Genomic DNA, 21,345 nt, shown 5'->3' with positions numbered 1-21,345 from the left:
TTTGGGTTGTTTTTTTTTTTTTTTTGCAATCTATTCAATAGAACTAAAGTGGATTTTCATTTTCGAAACTAACATATACAAGAGGCCTCAAAGAGGGTTGAAAAAATGGATGCGCTAAAAAATTTCAAAATTTAGCCTTCTGTTGCTCCTGTTATAATGAAGCTAGCCCGTAAAATTTTGTCTATTCTGTGACATGACTTTGTTCTCAAATATACGATGTAAGCTTATAAATTAATCTACTTTAAAATTTGACTTTAAAATTTTATGTTTTTTCAAAAGATGTCAAAATGGGGTATTTTCAACCAGCTTTTTTGCAAAACAAGAGTCATCTAGAAACATTTTTGAACCAGTTGGTTTTGTTTTTAATGAAAGCAAATGGTGCCTTAAAATAAGGGTTAGAGAGCCTTTCCTCAAGTTCACAGAATTGTTTTTTTTTTAGCATATCCATTTTTTCAGCCCACTTTTAAAGCTTTTACCTATGTCAGTTTCAAAAAATGAAAATCCAAATTAGTTCCATTGAACAGATTGTAAAAAGTTGTGCATGATCACCAAAATTCATTTGTTTTACTTATATAACCAAGGTATCAAACAAAAAGCTGTATCTCCACAAGCATTCCACTGAATTTTAAATTTTAACCAAAGTTAGTTTGAGCCATGAAAGATTCAACGTACAAATTTTCATCAAAATCTGTGATGGTGATGTGGGGCATTTTTCTAAAATTAAACCACTTATGGGATGACCCTATTGCAAACGGGATAGAAATCTAAACAAATAAATAATAAATTGGAATCCCTCTTATTGTGTAAATCAAGTCGAACCTCTGTTAACTGGAGGATGATCCAGTATAAAAACCGAAAGATTGGAATGGACTGGAGTCAGTCAAGTTTTGATGAGTTATGCAGAAAACAAATACTCTGTATATTGTATATGAAGTTGTCTATATTTTTAGCATCTGCAGAGCAGCAATCAATTGATGTGAGGAAGGCTATGAAATGATCCTACCTGTATCATCCAGCCTCATTATATCATCCCGTAGGTTGGTTCCTCCTGTTGTTGCCATTACTTTGACTCCTCCCATATGCTTGCTTACTTGGATACAGATCTGACTGACCTGTAGGGCAAGCTCTCGAGTGGGAACAATTACCATTGCTGTAAATTTAAATGGAAAAAATACCCTAACATAGTAAATAAGGCAGATAAAGACATGCATTTCTTTCAAATGAAAGATTAGGTTCTTACCTGGACAATCTTATGTTAATCTTCATAAGAATCTGTACATTAGGTGATCAATCCCAAGCTATGAACCGGCTCTGCAGGAGTGCTACACTTAAAGTTTTTAGTACCTTCCTTATTCCCAATGGAATGGAGTGCCCTCCTGCAGTTTGTTCCAAAGCAATCAAACTCTATTGGAACAGAATACAAAGGAGGGGTACGGGAAACTTCCCCATAATCATACATATCTGTTCTACTCTGCAACTTATAAAAATAACAATTATGACGGTAAATCAAAAAGTAAAGGCAAAATACTTTTTTTTAATTTAGCAATTTACAATTTTATCAAAATTAAACATTTCGTACAGAAAGATTGAATATGATAACCAAATTTAAGAAAAAAGAAAAACTTTTTCCAAGGTAAAATCAAATATCAAACAATCTCAAGTCCTCATATTTTGGGATCCAAGAGTAAACAGAGTGATTATAAAGAACAATAATAAACTATAAAGAAAACATAGGTGTCTGACTATGGAGCTTATCATATTATCTAACTAGATGTTCCTTCCCTTTCAAATCTTTTCAATGCCAGAAAGCTAGTAAGCCGAGATGGTTCGAAGAACACATTTCTTATCTTCATATCTTACAATACATTTGCATGGGAATCAAAGAAAAAAAAAAAATACACCCTCTACGACTCTAGAGTCTCTACTTACATCTGGGAAAACCTGTATTTTCATTCCTAGAAACTTCTTAAATTTATTCTTAAATAATATTCTCATTATCCAGTCCTTGTCTGGCAATAATGCCAGAGATAATAAAAGCGTAGCTGGATGTGCCAATTCTTTATCAGATGTTTCCAAAAATACAGTCAGATCTAGCTGTGGTTCCTGTTGGAGCCTAGCCTGATCTGCCCCTTGTTGCTCTTGAAATTTTCCTGGAAGGTTGTAAACCTGTGTAAAGGGAGGTATAGAATCTTTTGGAACATTCAAAATTTCTATAAAATATTTCTTTATCATCTCCCGAGGTGTTATAGAAGAAACTTTGGGAAAGTTCAGGAGACAAATTATTTGCTCTCAATTTCCTCCTGAGATTGTGGTTGTCTATTATAGTTGACTGAACTTGTTTTATAGTTGTTACTTCTTTCTCAATATTTCCTTCTACAGTTTTTATCAAAGAAACTTCTCTTTTGGTGTCATTTATTTATATTTTCTGAAGTTGCAAATTTTTTTTCCAAGTCATTCAGAGATCCCCAGTTTGGAAACCAGGTCCCAGATAGACTCCAAGGTAACTTCAGTTGGTTTATCAAAATGAAAAGAGCTTTCATGCATTAATTTTATAGTCTCACCTTGCATGCCTTCTAGGCATTGAACTTGATTCTTCTCTTCCTCAGCGCCTGCCTTGAGACTCAAAAAGTCCATCGAGGCTTCCATCAACTGGCTCCCGGATGACAGCCTCTCATTCAGGGAGTAACAATGCCACTTCAGAGATGCTCTCCTCCCTTGGAGAGCTAGCCAGCTGAGGCAGGGGAGGCGGGCTCCTAGTGTCAGGGCTCAGAGTAGCCTCAAGCCCTAGGACTTCCAGGTGAGCGTCACTACGTGCTGATGTGTCCAGCGGGTGATTCCCCAACTCAACAGACTCCCTCTGTAGGCGGCTGAGAAATTGTTCTATCGTGGCTAGAGGGGGATCTCAGGGCGCTACGAGGCTCCGGCAGTGCTCCTGCCCCTTCTCTTCAGCATTGTTGCAGAAACAAAGTCAGAAGAACCCACTCTAGAGTGTTTCTGCAGTCACCAGGCATCCAGCGCCATCTTGGATCCACAACCTAGACAAAATACATTTAACGGCTTTAATAGAAGAAACTATGAGCAATTGAACAGCTCACTTTTCCACATAGTTGAACGGTACAACAAATGTGTCATCTTGTATGGGGACTTAACTTCTGCATTCCTGCAGAGAAGTTTTGTGGCTGATCCTGAAGTCAGGTGAGCACCACTTCCTTTACATCATCATGCTTTGTTTTTTGCTCTCTGGGCTGCAGTGATGCACTGTCTCGTTGCCGGTGACAATTCTCTTCAGAATACTCATCATCTTAATACTGTCTCAGGAACTGGGTCAATCTCCATACGCTGTTATTTCTACAGATCATAGAAACATGATGGCAGATAGAGATCAAATGGCCCATCCAAGTCAGCCCATCTGCAATAACCACCATCTCTTCCGCTCTCTAAGAGATCCCACACTTTCTTGAATTCAGACACTCTGTCTCTACCACCTCTTCCGGGAGACTGTTCCATGTATCTACCATCCTTTCTGTAAAAAAAAGGTATTTCATTAGATTACTCCTGAGCCTATCAACCTCTTAACTTCATCCTATGCACTCTCATTCCAGAGCTTCCTTGCAAATGAATGACAACCCATGTGCATTTATGCCATATAGGTATTTAATTGTCTATCATATCTCCCCTCTCCTGCCTTTCCTTCAAAGTATACAGATTGAGATCTTTAAGTCTGTCCCCATACACCTTATGGCGAAGACCATACACAATTTTAGTAGCCTTCCTCTGGACCGACTCCATCCTTTTTATATCTTTTTGAAGGTGCTGTCTCCAGAATTGTACACGTTATAATAAATAAGGTCTCACCAGTCTTATACAGGGGCATTAATACCTCATTTTTCCTATGGACCATACCTCTCCCTATGTACCCTAGATCAGTAAGCTGTTTGGGAACCATCATGTGCAGCATTTCCTGTATCCCAAGTCATCTTGAATTATGGCAAATGCAGATCCATAGTCCATATCCAAATTTGCAGCTAACTGAGACACTGCTATCAGTCTGTCATCTTTAATCAAGGCATCTGTCCTGTCAATATGCTCTTGCGTGCACGATGTTGATGGATGACCAGAACAAATTTTGTCGTTATCCTGTTCTTCCTGCTTTTAAACCTTTTTACCTGCTCAAACCTTTCATTGATTCATGGTGCTATGCCCATACTGAGTCAATATCCAACAGTGAATTTCTAAAGGTTTCACTCCCTCTGCCCCCAAAAAGCGCACTATTGCATGTTGTTCTTTGATGGTGCAATCTTGCAAGGGAACGTCCACATTTCTGACCTTGTGGCTGCCACACGACTAAAGGCTGAGTGCTGTACTGTGCATGGACGAACTATCCAACAGGCATTGTACGAGTACATATGTTGCATTTTGCTAGCTCTGTTCCGATTATCGCATAATTTAACAATTGCCTTTAATTTTTGATTCATCCTCATGTTCAAGCATTTATAACACACACAGAAGCAATATTGAACCAACCTGCTATATGCAATAAGCACCAACATCAATGGAGCCAAAAGCTCAGCAAGTCACTTACAGGATTTCTTAATGCTTAGCCATCTGACTGACAGGAGAAGAACTCCAGTTCTGGAATTTAAAATATCCAAGGCAGAAAACAGGCAAATCAGGAATACCAAGGGCAGGCCATATAGACTCCTGTGAAGATTAACAGACAGAAGATTATCCAGGTAAGAACCTAATCTTTCTGTTACACCTACACAGAAGTCCATATGTTAGGTGATGTACCAAAGCAATGCCAGACGTCTAGGGTGGGACATAGGAGCCTGCCCGCAAGATCGAGTATCCAAAAGCAGCATCCTTCCGAGCTGCCACGTCCACTTTGTAAAACCTCAAAAAGTATGGAGTAGACCAAGTAGCCACTCTACAAATCTTGCCTGAAACTCCGCCCATGAAGATGTGGCACTCCTGGTCGAGCACGCTTAAAGAGAAACTGGAGGCTGCTTGCCACATGTGATGTATGCTAACAAAATAATCACGCCAAATCCAACTGGCTAGAGGCCTTGGATACCGATCAACCCTGTCTGGACTGACTTGCTAGCATAAAACAGATGGTCTGAAAGACAAAATTGGTCTTTACCAGGTGGTGAAGTAAAACTTCACACATCCATTTTCTGTAAAATCCCATCCTGCTTACCAGAGCCTTTGGGCTGAAAAGCAGGCAGACAAACATCTTAGTTGATGAGGAAATCTGATACAACCTTTGGAACGAACAGTACAAAGAGCTACCCCAGACTCCATGATCTTGAGGAAGGACTCTCTGCAAGAGCGAGTTTGGAATTCAGATATTTGTTTTGTTGAGATGATCGCCACCAGAAACACTGTTTTCACTCCAGAGGAGTTGAGGTCCGAGATGGATGTCTCCTGCAGTGGCTCACATGGAGGCTTAGTGACACCTTTAAGAACAATGTTAAGATGCCAGGACTGAAAAGGTTGATGTAGCAGAGGCCGCAACCGGAGCATACCTCTTAGGAATGTGGTCACATTCTGGATCAGCTACTAACAAAACTATACCTCCTTGCGCTCGGAAGAGGCCTGCCACTTGAACTGAGGGATGTCCCTGTAAGTCCTTTTCCCCCCCAAAGTACCTGCAGAAAGGCAAGGATAACTAGAGTGGGAACCTGTAGTGGCTCCACCCAATCTTTCACACCAATGTTGAAAAGCCTTCCAAGCCTTGGCATAGGCTGCCATTGTGGAAGGCTTTTAGCCTGAAGTAGAGTAACAATAAGTATATCCGAATAGCCCTTGCAAACTACGGTTATGTGCTCAACAACCATGCCATAAAATCAAAGTGTTCTTGACGCTCCATGGGAACTGGTCCCTGACAGAAAAGCCCCGGATGAACAGTGAACTTGAGGCCCCTGTGCTTTAGAAGACTTACTAGGTACGCATCTCATAGTCAGCGAGACCAGTCTGGGCAACTAGAATCGCAAATCTTAGATGAGTCGCAATCCTGTAAATGGCCTGGCCCCCCTTGGGCCAAGGAGGAAAGACACATAGGAAACCCTTGCTCAGCCAGGGCTGAAAGCATCTAACCCCAAACTTCCTGGTTCTACTCTTCGACTGTAGAAGCTCCTCATTTTTGAGTTGTTGGCAAAAGCCATCAAATCCATCACCGGTCTGTCCTAGTGATGCACAATGAATGAATACCCCCGTGGGAGGGACACTATTCTCCTGGGCTGAGAATCTGCCGGCTGAGAAAGTTAGCCTGAACAATCCCCTCTCGCTACTTGAGCTGTGAGAGGGCTTGCAGATGGGTGTCAACCTACTGGAACAGCAACTAAGCCTCCAAGATGTAAGGGAGCACTTCTGGTACTTCCCCGTCTGTTTACATACACCACTGCAATGGCATTATTGGAAAACACTGCTTTTCCTTCCAGGATTGTTGCCAGAGATCTCATTTGCTGGATGGCTCGGAGCTCCAGACAATTTATGGACCACACCTTCCGAGAATGAGTTCAATGGCTTTGAACTAAATGGTTCCCTCAATGGGCTCCACAGCCAAACAGGCTGGCATTGGCCGTGAAAGTCACCCATGATGTGATTTGGAGAGTCAACTCTTTTTAACAAGGAGTCTCCCTGTAGCCCACAGCATAAGCTGTTCTTTGCTGTCCCTGATCAGGGGAACTGCATCTAGAGAGAATGATACTGAGAGGACCACTGAGACAGAGCATCCTAGAAAGGCTGCATATGCACCCTGACCCAGGGAACTACCTCTAAAGAGGCTGTCATCGAGCCCACCATGTGAAGGTAAAGCCAGGCTGCAGGAATTGGCATCGCTAAGAGCTCTATTTGTATTCTGAGGTTCTCATTGCGTGGCTCAGGAGTAGAAAGACAAGGCCCTTTGCTGTGCCAAAGTGAATTCCCAGCCATTGGAAATTCTGGGTTGATTCTAGGTGGCTCTTCTGAAGTTGACTATACAGATCAGTCATTGTGGTAGATCCACTAACTGTCGCACTGCCTACTCGCACCCTGGCATTCACAGAGCCCTGATCAGCCAATCATGCAAATAGGAATGTACCTGGATCCCCACTCTTTGGAAATGAGCTGCAATCGCCACCATTACCTTGGTGAAAATGCAAGGGTCTGTTGTCAACCCTAACGGGAGAGCCATAAACTAGAAACCTCAGATATTTCCTGTGGCCCAGAAAAATGGGAATATGAAGGTATGCCTCCGTCAGATCTAGAAAGGCGAGACACTCCCCCAGAACCACTGCTTCAATGACTGAACGGGCTGTTTTCATGTGGAAACATGAGATCCTTAGACACGCATCGATCCAAAATTTGCCTCCTGTCTTGTCTCTCTTTCTTGGGCACAAGTAGTATATGAAGTATCTGCCTGAGCCTGATTCTTCTTGGGGGTACTGGTTCTATGGCTGAAATATCAAGGAGCTTCTTAACTGTCGTTCAGACCCTGGCCTCTTTCTGATTATCCGGCTGGTGAAGCTAGAAAAACCTGCTGAAAGATGATAAGACTCAATCCTGTGACCCTCTCGGATGTTGTCCAACACCCAGCGGTCCATGGAAATCTGTTCCCACTCCCTCCAAAATGCCGACAGAGGCACAGCAGCCAACCTGGCATCATTGGTAGTTTTTGAAGGTTGGGTTGATGCGAGACTCTGAGGGTTGCTGGAGTTTGGAATTGTCAAATTGTTAACTGGTTCCCTGGAAAGATCTCAGAGTGGAGTAATTCTAGTTTCTAGTTTATTAGGATTTTATATACCGCCTATCAAGGTTATCTAAGCGGTTTTACAATCAGGTACTCAAGCATTTTCCCTATCTGTCCCGGTGGGCTCACAATCTATCTAACGTACCTGGGGCTATGGAGGATTAAGTGACTTGCCCAGGGTCATAAGGAGCAGCGCGGGGTTTGAACCCACAACCCCAGGGTGCTGAGGCTGTAGCTCCAACCACTGCGCCACACACTCACATAATACTGGCGAAGACGGCAAGAGGAACAAAAATTACCTCTACTCCCTCCAGAGGGCAAGATCTGTTCTCTAGCAGAGACCTAGGGTGGCGATACATCACGTTTGCCATAAGGTAATCTAGGCCTTTACCAAAAAGTGTTTGCCCCTTGAAGAGCTATCTGCTTAAAGTGGCTTTGGAGGCAGAATTACAGCACTCTGCCAAATCCAAATCATACTGCGGGCAGAGACCATATATGCCAACACCTTACTTATGACCCTGAAAATGTCATAAAGAGTGTCCGCCATGTAATCCACCCCTTCAAGCACCAGCTGGGGGCAGATGTCCTCCTCAGATGGGCTTCATCACAATCTGGTATGACAGGCCCGTGCCGCAAAGAATGCTGCCACTTCCCAAAGCCAGCACTTCAAACTGCTTCTTTAGAGCCATGTCCACCTTGCAATCTTAATTATCCTTTAACACAACTCTTCCCTCACTGAGGAGAGCCATGTGTCTGGTGAACTGAGTCACTGCAGAATGCACTTCCAGTTGTTTAAACAGCTGCTGGAACTGCAACATCAACGGGTAGAGCCTGGACATAGTCTGAGGGAGCCTGCAGGAGCCTGGACATAGCCTGCGGGAGCCCTTTGAGGTGTCCCAATGCCCATTAACTAAGGCAGGGATGTCCGGATGCGTGAGAAAAAAAGGAAGTCCGAGTATTGAAGCTGCTCGTGACCATGCACTGGGAAGTGGAAAGCTTGCCATTCCAGCTTCAATTCAGATTGCATCCACTAAAAAATGGTGGACAGAAACAGACTAACAGCCAGCGCACCAATGGGTAATCACCCTGGTCAAGTGCCACAAATACCATCTTTGGCTGCCAGATTTGAACAGGGAACCAGATTCCTCCAAGAAAGCCTTTGAGCCCCGGGACAATAAAGACATTGAGCCTAACCTCCAATCCTGCCAGTCTAGCTCTTTGGTAGAGAGGTCTCGGGAAGCGGAGATGTTCCCTAGACAAATGGCAGTGTGCTTCCTGGCTGCGCAGCACATTCCAGGCCCATTAAAAAAACAAACAACTTTCCATATGATTTGGGGAAAAACCATGTGCAGGTGGAATAAAGAAACCCTGCAGGACCTCAGACTGGGCTTTCGTGGGTTCCATGGACTCCACGCATCTGTGCTTGCTGAATTCAGGCTCCAAACGGGACTTTCTTTCAATCTCCCGGACCCACAGCGGTTCCCCAGTTCTGGAGGACACAGATGGAGCTAAGCTTGAGGCTTCCACCCTTCCCTCGTGTGTGCTGTGGCATGAAGTACATGGACACTCTTCCATTGGCCATCAGGACAAACTTGACATGAAATGGTGTCAAAAAAGTCGATTTTAGTAAAAATTGAGGGGTTTAAGGCATACAGAGGCTTCAGAGAAAAAAAAATTGTTTAAAATCCAAGATGGCCGCTGCCAGAAAAATTATGTCAAAAACAGCCCATAGGGACTTTTTTTGAAAAATAAAAATAGGGATATTTGAGGTGGTGTCCTGAAGCCTGACCCAAAACACCTTCAAAAATTGAATTTTTTTACCCCCCCCCCTCCTCCGATTTTCCCATAGGAAATAATAGGGCTGTACTTATAAATCTGTAAAAAGTGCCTGCCTGCCAGCTTTTTTGCAGCTTGAGAGAATAGAAATGACTTTCTGGCTCAGTTCAATGAGATGGTTTCAATCCAAGAAATCTTTGGGCTGCCACCCCCACAGAACCCCTGAGCATAATCAAGAGAGGGGCTGCAAATTCACAGCCAGCTCCTCGATACCCTGAGGGTTGTTGCACAGGGAGCCCATAGCCTGTACTCAAGCCTCTGAAAAATTCAGAAGGCGAGCTGACTTCCATGGGAACGGACCCCGAGCCCTGAGGTAGCAACAGCAGGCTGGCTCCACAGGTCTACCTGATGGTTTGCCCTGCGAGCTGCAGACCATTTCTACAGAACCTGAATCCTTTACCAGGCAGAGAACCCTCAAATAAGGGGTCTGAGGACACAAATTTCAAAAACATACAACTGAAAATAATAAAAACTAAACATAGCAGATGAGAAACACCTCAGCACAATCGTTTGCAGAAGAAAAAACTGAAGGGGGGCCTTAAACTCCACTGGGAATGAGGGATTTACAGAAAGCTGTGAGTGACACACTCCACTGGGAATGAGGGAGGTACAGAAAGCTGTGAGCGACACTTCTGCAAAGCCAGTTCGTGACTTGGGAATGATCACCTAATGAATGGACTCCTTTGTAACAATACTTGTTTATAGTTAAATGAATCAGGAAGAAGGTAAAGTGTCTCCCAGTTGTGAAACTGAAAAGTTTGTAAGTCTTCCTAACCACTTCTGGATGCCATGCATCTCTCTCAAAATACTTAACATGTCAGAACAAAAACAGATTTGGCTACACACACTATATGTTCAATATGTAGTTATGATAAAATTGCAAAATGCAACAAATTATGATTGTTGCAGTTGTTCAGGTCTCTCCATGTCTGGGTAGGTAGAACAGATGTTTCAGCCATCATGCTGTGGCTTTCTTCAGGGTGTATTGTGTGAGGAGCTACTACTATCTATCCCAAACGGGAGCGTGAGGACTTGTAGATACTGGTGGGGTACCCCCTATAGCGCTAACGGGAAGGCTTCAAGGCTGTGGAAGTGGCGGCGCGCATATGTCCTGCGCGCAAATGTTGCCATGGGATTGTTGTCGTGCCAAAGTCCTGCGCGCTTTTGATGGTGTACTCCATAGCGGAAGCCTTAACAGGAGTGCACCTCTTAGGAATCTGGTTATATCTGGGTCAGCTGCCAGTGAAATTTTACCTCTTTGTACCCGGAAGCATGAAAGACTTGCCACTTGCACCTTGAGGGAAGCTACTGCAACACCTTTTTCCAGACCAACCTGAAATGGGAACTTGAAGCGTTTCTACCCGGTTTCTTTCACACCACTGTTGAAAAGCCTTCCAAGTTTTGGCATAGGTCACCACTGTAGAAGGAGAATGGCAATAACCATATCCGAATATCCCTTGTGAAGTAGGGCCATGGACTCAAAAGTCATGTAGTAAGACCAAAGCACTTTGGATTCTCCATGGGGACTGGCCTCTGACTGAGAAGCCCATGATGAAGAGGGAACTTGAAGCTCCTGTCCTGATGGAGACATACTAGGACTGCATACCATGGTCGGTGAGGCTAGTCTGGGGCCACTAAGATCACAAGTCCTGGATGAGTCGTGATCCTGCGGATGACCCCACCTTGGGCCAAGGTGGGAAGACATAAAGGAGTCCTTGGCTGGGCTAGGGCTGAACCAACGTGTCCAACGCTAATATTCCTGGTTCTTCTCTTCAGCTGAAGAAGTGTTTCACTTTTGAGTTTTTGGCAGAAGCCATCAAATGCATTAGTGGGCTGCCACAGTGACACACAATGAGATTGAATGTCCTTTGGGATAGAGACCATTCCCCTGGGTCCAGAACTGCCAACTGAAAAAGTCAGCCTGAACTTTTTCTACTCTGGCTACGTGAGCAGCAGAAAGAGCCTGCAAACAGACTTCCACCAGAAGTGCATCTGAGCTTCCAGATGTAAGGGAGCACTTCTAGTGCCTCCTTGTTTGTTCACAAATGCCACTGCTGTGGCGTTGCCAGAGAACACGCTTACTGCCTTTCTCTACAGGACCTTTCCTAGTGTTCTCAACACTAGCCAAATGGCTTGGTACTCTGGACGGTTTATGGACCACTTCTTCTGATGGTGAGTCTACTGACCCTGAATTGATTGGTCCCCACAATGGGCTCCTCAGCCAAATAGGTTGGCATTGGTCACGAGAGTCACCCACTCTGAGATTTGGAAAGGCATGCCCTTTGATGAGTGGTCTCCTTGAAGCCATCAGCATAAGATGTTCTCCACTGTCTCTGTCCATGGGAGTTGCAGCTGAAGAGAATGATGTTAAGGGGACAACCAACACAGAAGAGCATTCTGGAGAGGCCACATGTGTGCCCTGGCCCAGGGTAATAACCTCCAGGGAGGCTGTCATGGAACCTAACACCTAAAGGTAACACCAAGCAGTAGGAATTGGCATTGCTAAAAGATTCAAGATTTGCATGTTTTCTTTTTTCAACCATCTTTATTTTCTCTTCTTTATTAATTTCCAGGTACTTTAGTTAGATTGTGAGCCTTCGGGACAGTAAGGGAATTTTTTAAGTACCTTCTTACTTCTCATTTATAATCTTAATGTATATTTTCTTCAAACCGCTTAGAACCTAACGGATGTAGCGGTATATAAGAAATAAATTACATTACATATCTATAAAGACCTCATAGCACACCCTGAAGAAAGCCACAGCATGATGACTGAAATATCAGTTCTACCTACCCAGACACAGAGAGACCCAGACAACTGCAACAATCATGATGCCAGTCACAGAAGTCTAAGAGAAATACAACTGATTAGAGCAGGGCTCAACAAATCCCAGGCACCAGGTTGTCATAGTGTCTAGAAATTGCACACTGGCACCCGATATTCCACCACAAAGATAATGGCTCTCCTTTTGCAGAACTACCTCAAACCACTTCTCTTAGCTCAGCACAGTGATCAGGCTCTCTGCATGATGCAGGAGTTCAGGAAGTCTCACAGAATTGAAACGGTTGAGACTTCCCAAACTCCTGCATCGAGGGGCTTAAGCCTACCAAGAACCAGATTGCTTTGCAGAGCTGAGAGAAGCAGTTTCTGAGGCAAGAGCTGGCAGCTGCTGAAAGAAAGCCAGAGAGAAACAGGTAAATGGGGTGGAGGGTTATATGAGAGAGAGAGACGGGCAATCTGGGTGAGGGCTGCGAGAAGTGGAATGAGAGAGAACCAGATGGGGACTTGGCCTAAGGTGAAGCAAAAGAGAGGCAACTGCATCTTTGCTTTACCTATCTAGAGGGAGCTGTCACTCAGTTGACAGCATGCTTTATTAACCTCTGTAATGATTAGAGGTGGCACCTTAAGGAATTGATTTACTAAAATTTATTTGCCTACAGACACAAAATTGGCAAGTTAATTTCTAAAGGAGCCACTGCTAATCTGGAAGGGGATTCCAAACCTCCTCCAAACCACTGGAGAAAATGTTGAAGGGAGGGGAAACAGAAGTGAGAAAGGTTTAAAATGCTAGATTTGTTGATGTCTGGATTATAGGCAAGTTACAACTAAAAGCAAAAGTGCAAACTACAGATTTCCTGTCAAAGTGCTCTATCATCTTACTTTAGCATTCATATTGCACTGGCGATGTAGACAGGTCATGAATTTTCTATGTCTCTCCCTCCCCCCATATAGCACAGTTACTTACCGTTAACATGTGTTATCCATGGACAGCAGGCAGCTATTCTCACATATGGGTGATGTCATCGACGGAGCCCGGATGTGGACACCTCACAAGCAGACTTGCTTGAAGAAACTCAAAGTTTTGAGTCGCCCGCAATGCGCATGCGTAAGTGCCTTCCCACCCAGCTCGTCTCCTCAGTTCAGACAGCTAGCAGAGAAGCTAACCAGGGGAGGTGGGTGGGTTGCGAGAATAGCTGCCTGCTGTCCCTGGATAACATCTGTTACGGTAAGTAACTGTGCTTTATCCCAGGACAAGCAGGCAGGTATTCTCACATATGTGTGACCTCCAAGCTAACCAGAATGGGATGGTGGGAGTGTTGGCAATTTAGGAGAATAAATTTTGTAATACTGTTTGGCCAAACTGTCCATCCCGTCTGGAGAAAGTATCCAGACAATAGTGAGAAGTGAAGGTATGAACCGAGGACCAAGAAGCAACTGTACAAATTTCCTCAATAGGTGTAGATCTGAGGAAAGCTACTGAAGCTGCCACAGCTCTGACTTTATGGGCTGTGACTTTACTGTGAAGAGGTAATCCAGCCTGGGCATAGCAGAATGAGATACAAGCCGCCATCCAGTTGGAGATGGTACGCTTAGAAATAGGATGCCCCAACTTATTGGGATCGAAGGAGACAAAAAGTTGAGGAGCAGTTCTGTGTGGTTTGGTGCATTCCAAATAGAAGGCCAAAGCACGTTTACAGTACAGAGTATGAAAAGCAACTTCTCCAGGATGAGAATGAGACTTTGGAAAAAACATTGGAAGAACAATGGATTGGTTGAGATGAAATTCCGAGACCACCTTAGGGAGGAATTTAGGATGAGTACGAAGAACCACCTTGTCATGATGGAACACTGTGAATGGTGGGTCAGCAACTAAAGCTTGCAGCTCACTGACTCGTCGAGCAGAAGAGAGGGCTATGAGAAACACCACTTTCTAAGTGAGATACTTCAGATGAGCCTTATCAAATGGAGGCTTCATCAGTTGAGTAAGGACAACATTGAGGTCCCAAACCACAGGAGGTGGTTTGAGAGGAGGATTGACATTGAAAAGTCCTTTCATAAATCTGGAAACCACCGGGTGAGCAGAGAGGGTTTTTCCTTCAATAGGCTGATGGAAAGCTGCAATTGCACTGAGATGGACTCGAATAGATGTAGACTTCAGGCCAGAATTAGGTAAGTGCAAAAGGTAGTCCAAAACAGAAGATAAGGAGGAATGTTGAGGCTCCTTATGATGAGAAAAACTCCACGTAGAAAATCTAGTCAATTTTTGGTGATAGCATTGCTTAGTGGAAGGCTTCCTAGAAACTTCTAAAACATAGTAACATAATAGATGACAGCAGATAAAGACCCGAATGGTACATCCAGTCTGCCCAACCTGATTCAATTTAAATTTTTTAATTTTTTTCTTAGCTATTTCTGGGCAAGAATCCAAAGCTCTACCCAGTACTGTGCTTGGGTTCCAACTGCCGAAATCTCCGTTAAAACCTACTTCAGCCCATCTACACCCTCCCAGCCACTGAAGCCCTCCCCAGCCCATCCCCCACCAAACGGCCATACACAGACACAGACCGTGCAAGTCTGCCCAATACTGGCCTTAGTTCAATATTTAATATTATTTTCTGATTCTAGATCCTGTGTTCATCCCACGCTTCATTAAACTCAGTCACAGTTTTACTCTCCACCACCTCTCTCGGGAGCGCATTCCAGGAATCCACCACCCTCTCCGTAAAGTAGAACTTCCTAACATAGCTCCTGAATCTACCACCCCTCAACCTCAAATTATGTCCTCTGGTACCATTTTCCTTTCTCTGGAAAAGATTTTGTTCTACGTTAATACCCTTCAAGTATTTGAATGTCTGAATCATATCTCCCCTGTCCCTCCTTTCCTCTAGGGTATACATATTCAGGGCTTCCAGTCTCTCCTCATACATATTCTGGCGCAAGCCTCCTAACATTTTCGTCACCCTCCTCTGGACCGCTTCAAGTCTTCTTACATTCTTCGCCAGATACGGTCTTCAAAACTGAACACAGTACTCCAAAGTGGGGCCTTACCAATGACCTGTACAGGGGCATCAACACCTTCTTCCTTCTACTGGCTATGCCTCTCTTTATACAGCCCAGCATCCTTCTGGCAGCAGCCACTGCCTTGTCACACTGTTTTTTTTGCCTTTAGATCTTCGGACACTATCATTCCAAGCTCCCTCTCCCCGTCCGTGCATATCAGCTTCCCACCTCCCAGCATATACGGTTCCTTCCGATTATTAATCCCCAAATGCATTACTATGCATTTCTTTGCATTCAATTTTAGTTGCCAGGCATTAGACCATTCCTCTAACTTTTGCAGATCCTTTTTCATATTTTCCACTCCCTCTTCGGTGTCTACTCTGTTACAAATCTTGGTATCATCTGCAAAAAGGCAAGCTTTTCCTTCTAACCCTTCAGTAATGTCACTCACAAACATATTGAACAGGATCGGCCCCAGCACCGAACCCTGAGGGACTCCACTACTCACCTTTCCTTCCTCCTAGCGACTTCCATTAACCACCACCACCCTCTGGCGTCTGTCCGATAGCCAGTTTCTAACCCAGTTCACCACTTTGGGTTCTAACTTCAGCCCTTCAAGTTTGTTCAACAGTCTCCTATGAGGAACTGTATCAAAGGCTTTGCTGAAATCTAAGTAAATTACATCTAGCATATATCCTTGATCCAGCTCTCTGGTCACCCAATCAAAAAATTCAATCAGGTTCGTTTGGCACGATTTACCTTTTGTAAAGCCATGTTGCCTCGGATCCTGTAACCCATTAGATTCAAGGAAGTACACTATCTTTTCTTTCAGCAACACTTCCATTATTTTTCCAACAATTGAAGTGAGGCTTACCAGCCTGTAGTTTCCTACTTCATCCCTGTGACCACTTTTGTGAATAGGGACCACATCCGCTCTCCTCCAATCCCCAAGAACCACTCCCGTTTCCAGAAATTTGTTGAACAAGTCTTTAATAGGACTCGCCAGAACCTCTCTGAGCTCCCATAGTATACTGGGATGGATCCCGCCTGGTCCACCTTCAGTTTTTTAAGTTGCTCAGAAACACTCTCCTCCGTGAACGGCGCAGAATCCACTCCATTTTCTCATGTAACTTTGCCAGACAATCTCGGTCCTTCTCCAGGATTTTCTTCTGTGAACACAGAACAGAAGTATTTGTTTAGCACATTTGCTTTTTCATCAACTCTCCACATATGAGTTCCCAGCATCTTTTAGTTTAGCAATTCCATTTTTCATCTTCCTCCTTTCACTAATATATCTGAAAAAATTTTATCTCCCTTTTTTACATTTTTAGCCATTTGTTCTTCCGCCTGTGCTTTTGCCAGACGTATCTCTCTCTTGGCTTCTTTCAGTTTCACCCTGTAGTCCTTTTTGCACTCCTCTTCTTGGGTTTTTTTATATTTCACGAACGCCAACTCTTTCGCCTTTATTTTCTCCACCACTAGTTTGGAGAACCATATTGGCTTCCTTTTTCTTTTGTTTTTATTGATTTTCTTCACATAAAAGGTCCTTAGCCATTTTTATCGCTCCTTTCAGCTTAAGCCACTGTCTTTCCACTTCTCTTATGTCCTCCCATCCTAACAGCTCTTTCTTCAGGTACTCTCCCATTTCATTAAAGTCTGTACGTTTGAAATCTAGGATTTTAAGTATCGTGTGGCCGCGCTCCACTTTAGCCATTATATCAAACCAAATCGTTTGATGATCGCTACTTCCCAGGTGAACACCCATTCGAACATTAGAGATACTCTCTCCATTTGTGAGGACCAGATCCAATATCACTTTTTCCCTTGTGGGTTCCGTCACCATTTGTCTGAGCAGAGCCTCTTGAAAGGCATCCACAATCTCCCTACTTCTTTCCGATTCCGCAGACGGAACATTCCAGTCCGCATCCGGCAGGTTGAAATCTCCCAACAGCAGAACCTCCTCTTTCCTTCCAAACTTTTGGATATCCACAATCAGATCCTTATCAATTTGCTGTGATTGAGTCGGAGGTCTGTAGACTACACCCACGTAGATAGAAGTTCCATCTTCTCTTTTCAGAGCAATCCATATCGCTTCTTCCTCTCCCCAGGTCCCTTGCATTTTGGTTGCTTGGATATTGATCTTTACATAGAGAGCTACTCCTCCACCTTTTTGACCATCTCTGTCCTTCCTAAAAAGATTATATCCCGGTATGTTTTCATCCCATCCATGCGATTCACTGAACCATGTCTCTGATAGCAACAATATCTAGATCTGCCTCTAACATCAGGGCTTGCAGATCCTGAACTTTGTTACTTAGACTGCGAGCATTTATGGTCATCGCTTTCCAGCTATTTTTCAGTGGTAATCTCCTTTTTCTTATAGATTTTTGTTTCACTTTCCGTTGCAATACTAAGAAATGAGTTGCTGATATTGTTTATGTTGCAATCTTTACTACTATCACATCTTTTCTTTTGCCGGGGGTGGTCTCTAATTGTCCTTCATACATACACCACCCCCACCTTCTAGTTTAAATGCCTTGAAACATATTGTCTAAATTTCTCTGCAAGGTTTCTTTTTCCTGTTGTAGTAATATGTAGCCCATCAGTGCAATATAGCTTCTTGCCTTCCATGTATTTCCCCATCCTCCTATGTACCTGAAGCCTTCTTGATGACACCAGACATTGAGCCATCTATTAAAGTCCTCTATGTTTTTCACTCTTTGCTCTCCCTTTCCATATGCAGGCAGTATTTCAGAAAAAGCTAAAGTCTGTACAAAAAGTTTCACGCCCTCACCAAGCTCCCGAAAAGCTTTCTGTGCTGCAAGTGTGGAGTTGTTGGCCAGGTCATTTGTTCCCAGATGGATTACAACATCAGTGTTAAAATCCTTAGTTTCTTCCTTAATTATAGTCAGTATTTGCCTGGAAATCCTGGTAGCTGAGGATCCTGGAAGAAATTTCACTATTTTGGTCTCCTCGCCTTGTGTTCCAAGGTTAATGCCTCTGATGATGGAATGCCCCAACAGTAACAGTTTTCTCTTTTTGGCTTTTTTATTTGTGCTTAGGGTGCGCTTATGAAAACTGAAGAGAGGTTATGTTGATAGATACCAAGCTGTCAGGTGTAGAGACTGCAGGTTGGGATGAAGCAGAGATCCTTGACTCTGTGTAAGCAGAGAAGGAAAAACTGGTAGAAGGTATGGCTCCCTGCTGCTGAGTTGAAGTAGAAGGGAGTACCAAGGTTGTCTTGGCCACTGAGGAACAATTAGAATCATGGTGGCATGATCGTTCTTCAACTTGACCAGAGTCTTGAGAATGAAAGGGAATGGAGGGAATGCGTAGAGGAAGAAATTCGTCCATTCCAGAAGAAAAGCATCTGCCTCGAGGCGATGAGGAGAATATATCCTGGAGCAGAACTGAGGCAGTTTGTAATTGTGGGGAGCTGCAAAGAGGTCTATCTGAGGCGTTCCCCACTATGAAAAAATGTGATGAAGAGGCGAGGAATGGAGTATCCAATCGGGAGGTTGCAGTAGACGACTCAAGTTGTCTGCCAGGCAATTCTTCGCCCCTTGAATGTAGACAGCTTTGAGGAAGGTGTTGTGGCAGACTGCCCAGTCCCAAACCTTCAGAGCTTCTTGACAAAGGGAGGAAGACCTCGTACCTCCCTATTTGTTGACATAACACATGGCGACTTGGTTGTCCGTCCAAATGAGGACTACTTGGTCGTGAAGCAGATGTTGAAAAGCATTGAGAGCTTTGAGGATCGCTCTGAGTTCCAACAGATTGATACGACACCGACGATCCGTATTGGTCCAGAGGCCTCGAGTACGGAGACCATCGAGATGAGCGCCCCAAGCGTAGGTCGAAGAATCTGTCGTGAGGACCTTCTGATGGGGGGGGGGGGGCGTTTGAAAAAGTAAGCCTCTGGAAAGATTGGAAGAGAGCATCCACCAATGGAGAGACTGCTTCAATGAAGGAGTGACTGAGAAAGAGGGTCGAGAAAGAGGGTCGCAAACTTGTGTCCACTGAGATGCCAGGATCCACTGAGGAATTCTGAGGTGAAGTCTGGCAAAAGGAGTCACGTGTACTGTGGAGGCCATGTGACCCAGAAGTACCATCATGTGTCTAGCTGAGATGGAAGAGCGGGAAGACACTGTATGACAGAGTTGAAGAAGAGCTTCCAGTCGTTGTTGTGGGAAAAATGCTCCGAGTTGGACAGTGTTTAGAACAGCTCCGATGAATTGTAGATTCTGAGAGGGCTGAAGTTGAGACTTGGGAAAGTTGATTTTGAATCCCAAACTTTGTAGGAACCAGGTAGTCCGTTGGGTCACTACAATAATCCCTTGAGTCGTTCTGCTCGAGAAGGGGATAAAGGGATGCCAGGGACAACATTCAAAACTTTTCTTTGACTAGAAATTTGTTGAGAGCCCTGAGATCCAGAATGGGCCGCAGATCACCCGTCTTCTTCGGAACGAGGAAGTAACGGGAGTAAAACACCCTGTTCTGCTGTTCCAAGGAAACTGGTTTGATGGCATGGAGACTAAGCAGAGCTTGAGCTTCCTGAAGAAGGGCGGTCTGGGATAGATTGGAAGGATAGTCTCTTGGAGGAAGCTCTGGTGGAATCTGAGAGAAATGAAGAGAGTATCTTTCCCTGATGATGGAAAGTACCCAAAGGTCGGATGTAATTGTCTTGTCGTCCATCGATGGTAAAAATGATGGAGACGACCTCCTATAGGGGGAAAATAAGACAGAGTCAGAACGGTGGAGGTTATGCTCTGTTTTAAACAATCAAAAAAGCTGAGTAGCCTTAGGTGCAGTAGAAGGTTGAGGTTTCTGTTGCTGCTGAGGCTGCTATATAGAGGAGAGCAATTATAAGGAGCCGTCCTCGGAGCAAAACGCCGCTGATAGATAGGAGCAGGGCGTGCAGGTTTGGTAGGAGCTGGCTTTGGCTTGGGTCTGACAATAGAAGCAAAGGATTTTTCATGGTCAGACAATTTCTTGGTGGCTGCCTCGATGGATTCATCAAAGAGGTCATTGCCTTCACAAGGGATATTTGCCAAGCGGTCTTGAAGATTAGGGTCCATGTCAATGGTACGAAGCCAAGCAAGACGACGCATAGCTACAGAGCAAGCAGCTGCTCAGGCAGACAACTCGAAGGCATCGTAAGATGACTGTAGGAGATGTAATCCAAGTTGAGACAAAGAAGCAAGGACTTCTTGAAATTCAAAGTGCTTTTGAGTATCCAAATAAGTCAAGAACTTTGGTAATAGAGAAATGAGGAATTCAAAATAAGTAATAAACTGAAAATTATAATTGAGGACTTTAGAGGACATCGTGGCATTTTGATAGATGCTACGTCCGAATATGTCCATAGTTTTCCCTTCCAGGAGGAACTGTGGCATAAGCCTTAGAAGGATAGGACCTCTTCAAGGAGGATTCGACAAGCAGGGATTGATGAGATAACTGTGAGTTGTCAAGCCCTTTGCGATGCACAGTTTTATACCTAGAGTCCAAGTTTCCTGGAACAGCTGGTATGGAAAAAGGTGTTTCCATGCATCGACCAAAAGTCTGATTCAAAAGCTTATGAAGAGGAAGCTTAGGAGACTCTGCCGGAGATTGAGGAAGATGCATGACTTCTAGATAATCCTTAGAATATTTGGAGCCAGTATCTAATTGAAGATCCAAGTCCACAGCCATCTGACGAAGAAAAGATGAGAAAAATAGCTGATCTGCCAATGCTTTGCCTCGAGAAGGACTCGAGGACGTCGAGGCAGCCTGGATCAAAGATGAAGCTTCAGCAGGAAAAAAGGCATCAAAGGAATATGGTGACTTGGACGAGGCAATCGAAACCGGGACATCCTCAAAGTCCAGCATTGGAGACCTCGAACGAGGAGTCGGTGGTCTAGTCGAAGTTGGAGTAGATTGAGGCTTAGTGGAAGAAGGTCTTTCTTTAGAAGAAGAACTATGCCTGGAAGGATGCCTCAAAGAAGGCCTCGATCAT

General features: G+C 44.1%; 1 protein-coding gene across 1 annotated transcript in view; it reads right to left on the bottom strand.

Moving 5' to 3' along the window:
• The window catches only part of DDX6 (DEAD-box helicase 6), a 92,757-nt gene that overhangs the window by 35,880 nt on the left and 35,532 nt on the right, over positions 1-21,345 (bottom strand). Inside the window, exon 6 of the mRNA XM_033918320.1 lies at positions 1,004-1,150. Within this exon, the coding sequence (XP_033774211.1) occupies positions 1,004-1,150 (147 nt within the window). The remainder of the gene's footprint in view (positions 1-1,003; positions 1,151-21,345) is intronic.

The sequence above is a fragment of the Geotrypetes seraphini genome, chromosome 13 (assembly GCF_902459505.1).
Source record: "Geotrypetes seraphini chromosome 13, aGeoSer1.1, whole genome shotgun sequence".
Taxonomy (NCBI): Eukaryota; Metazoa; Chordata; class Amphibia; order Gymnophiona; family Dermophiidae; genus Geotrypetes; species Geotrypetes seraphini.
The sequence above is the reverse complement of the archived record's forward strand: the minus strand, read 5'-3'. Positions and strand labels throughout refer to the sequence as shown.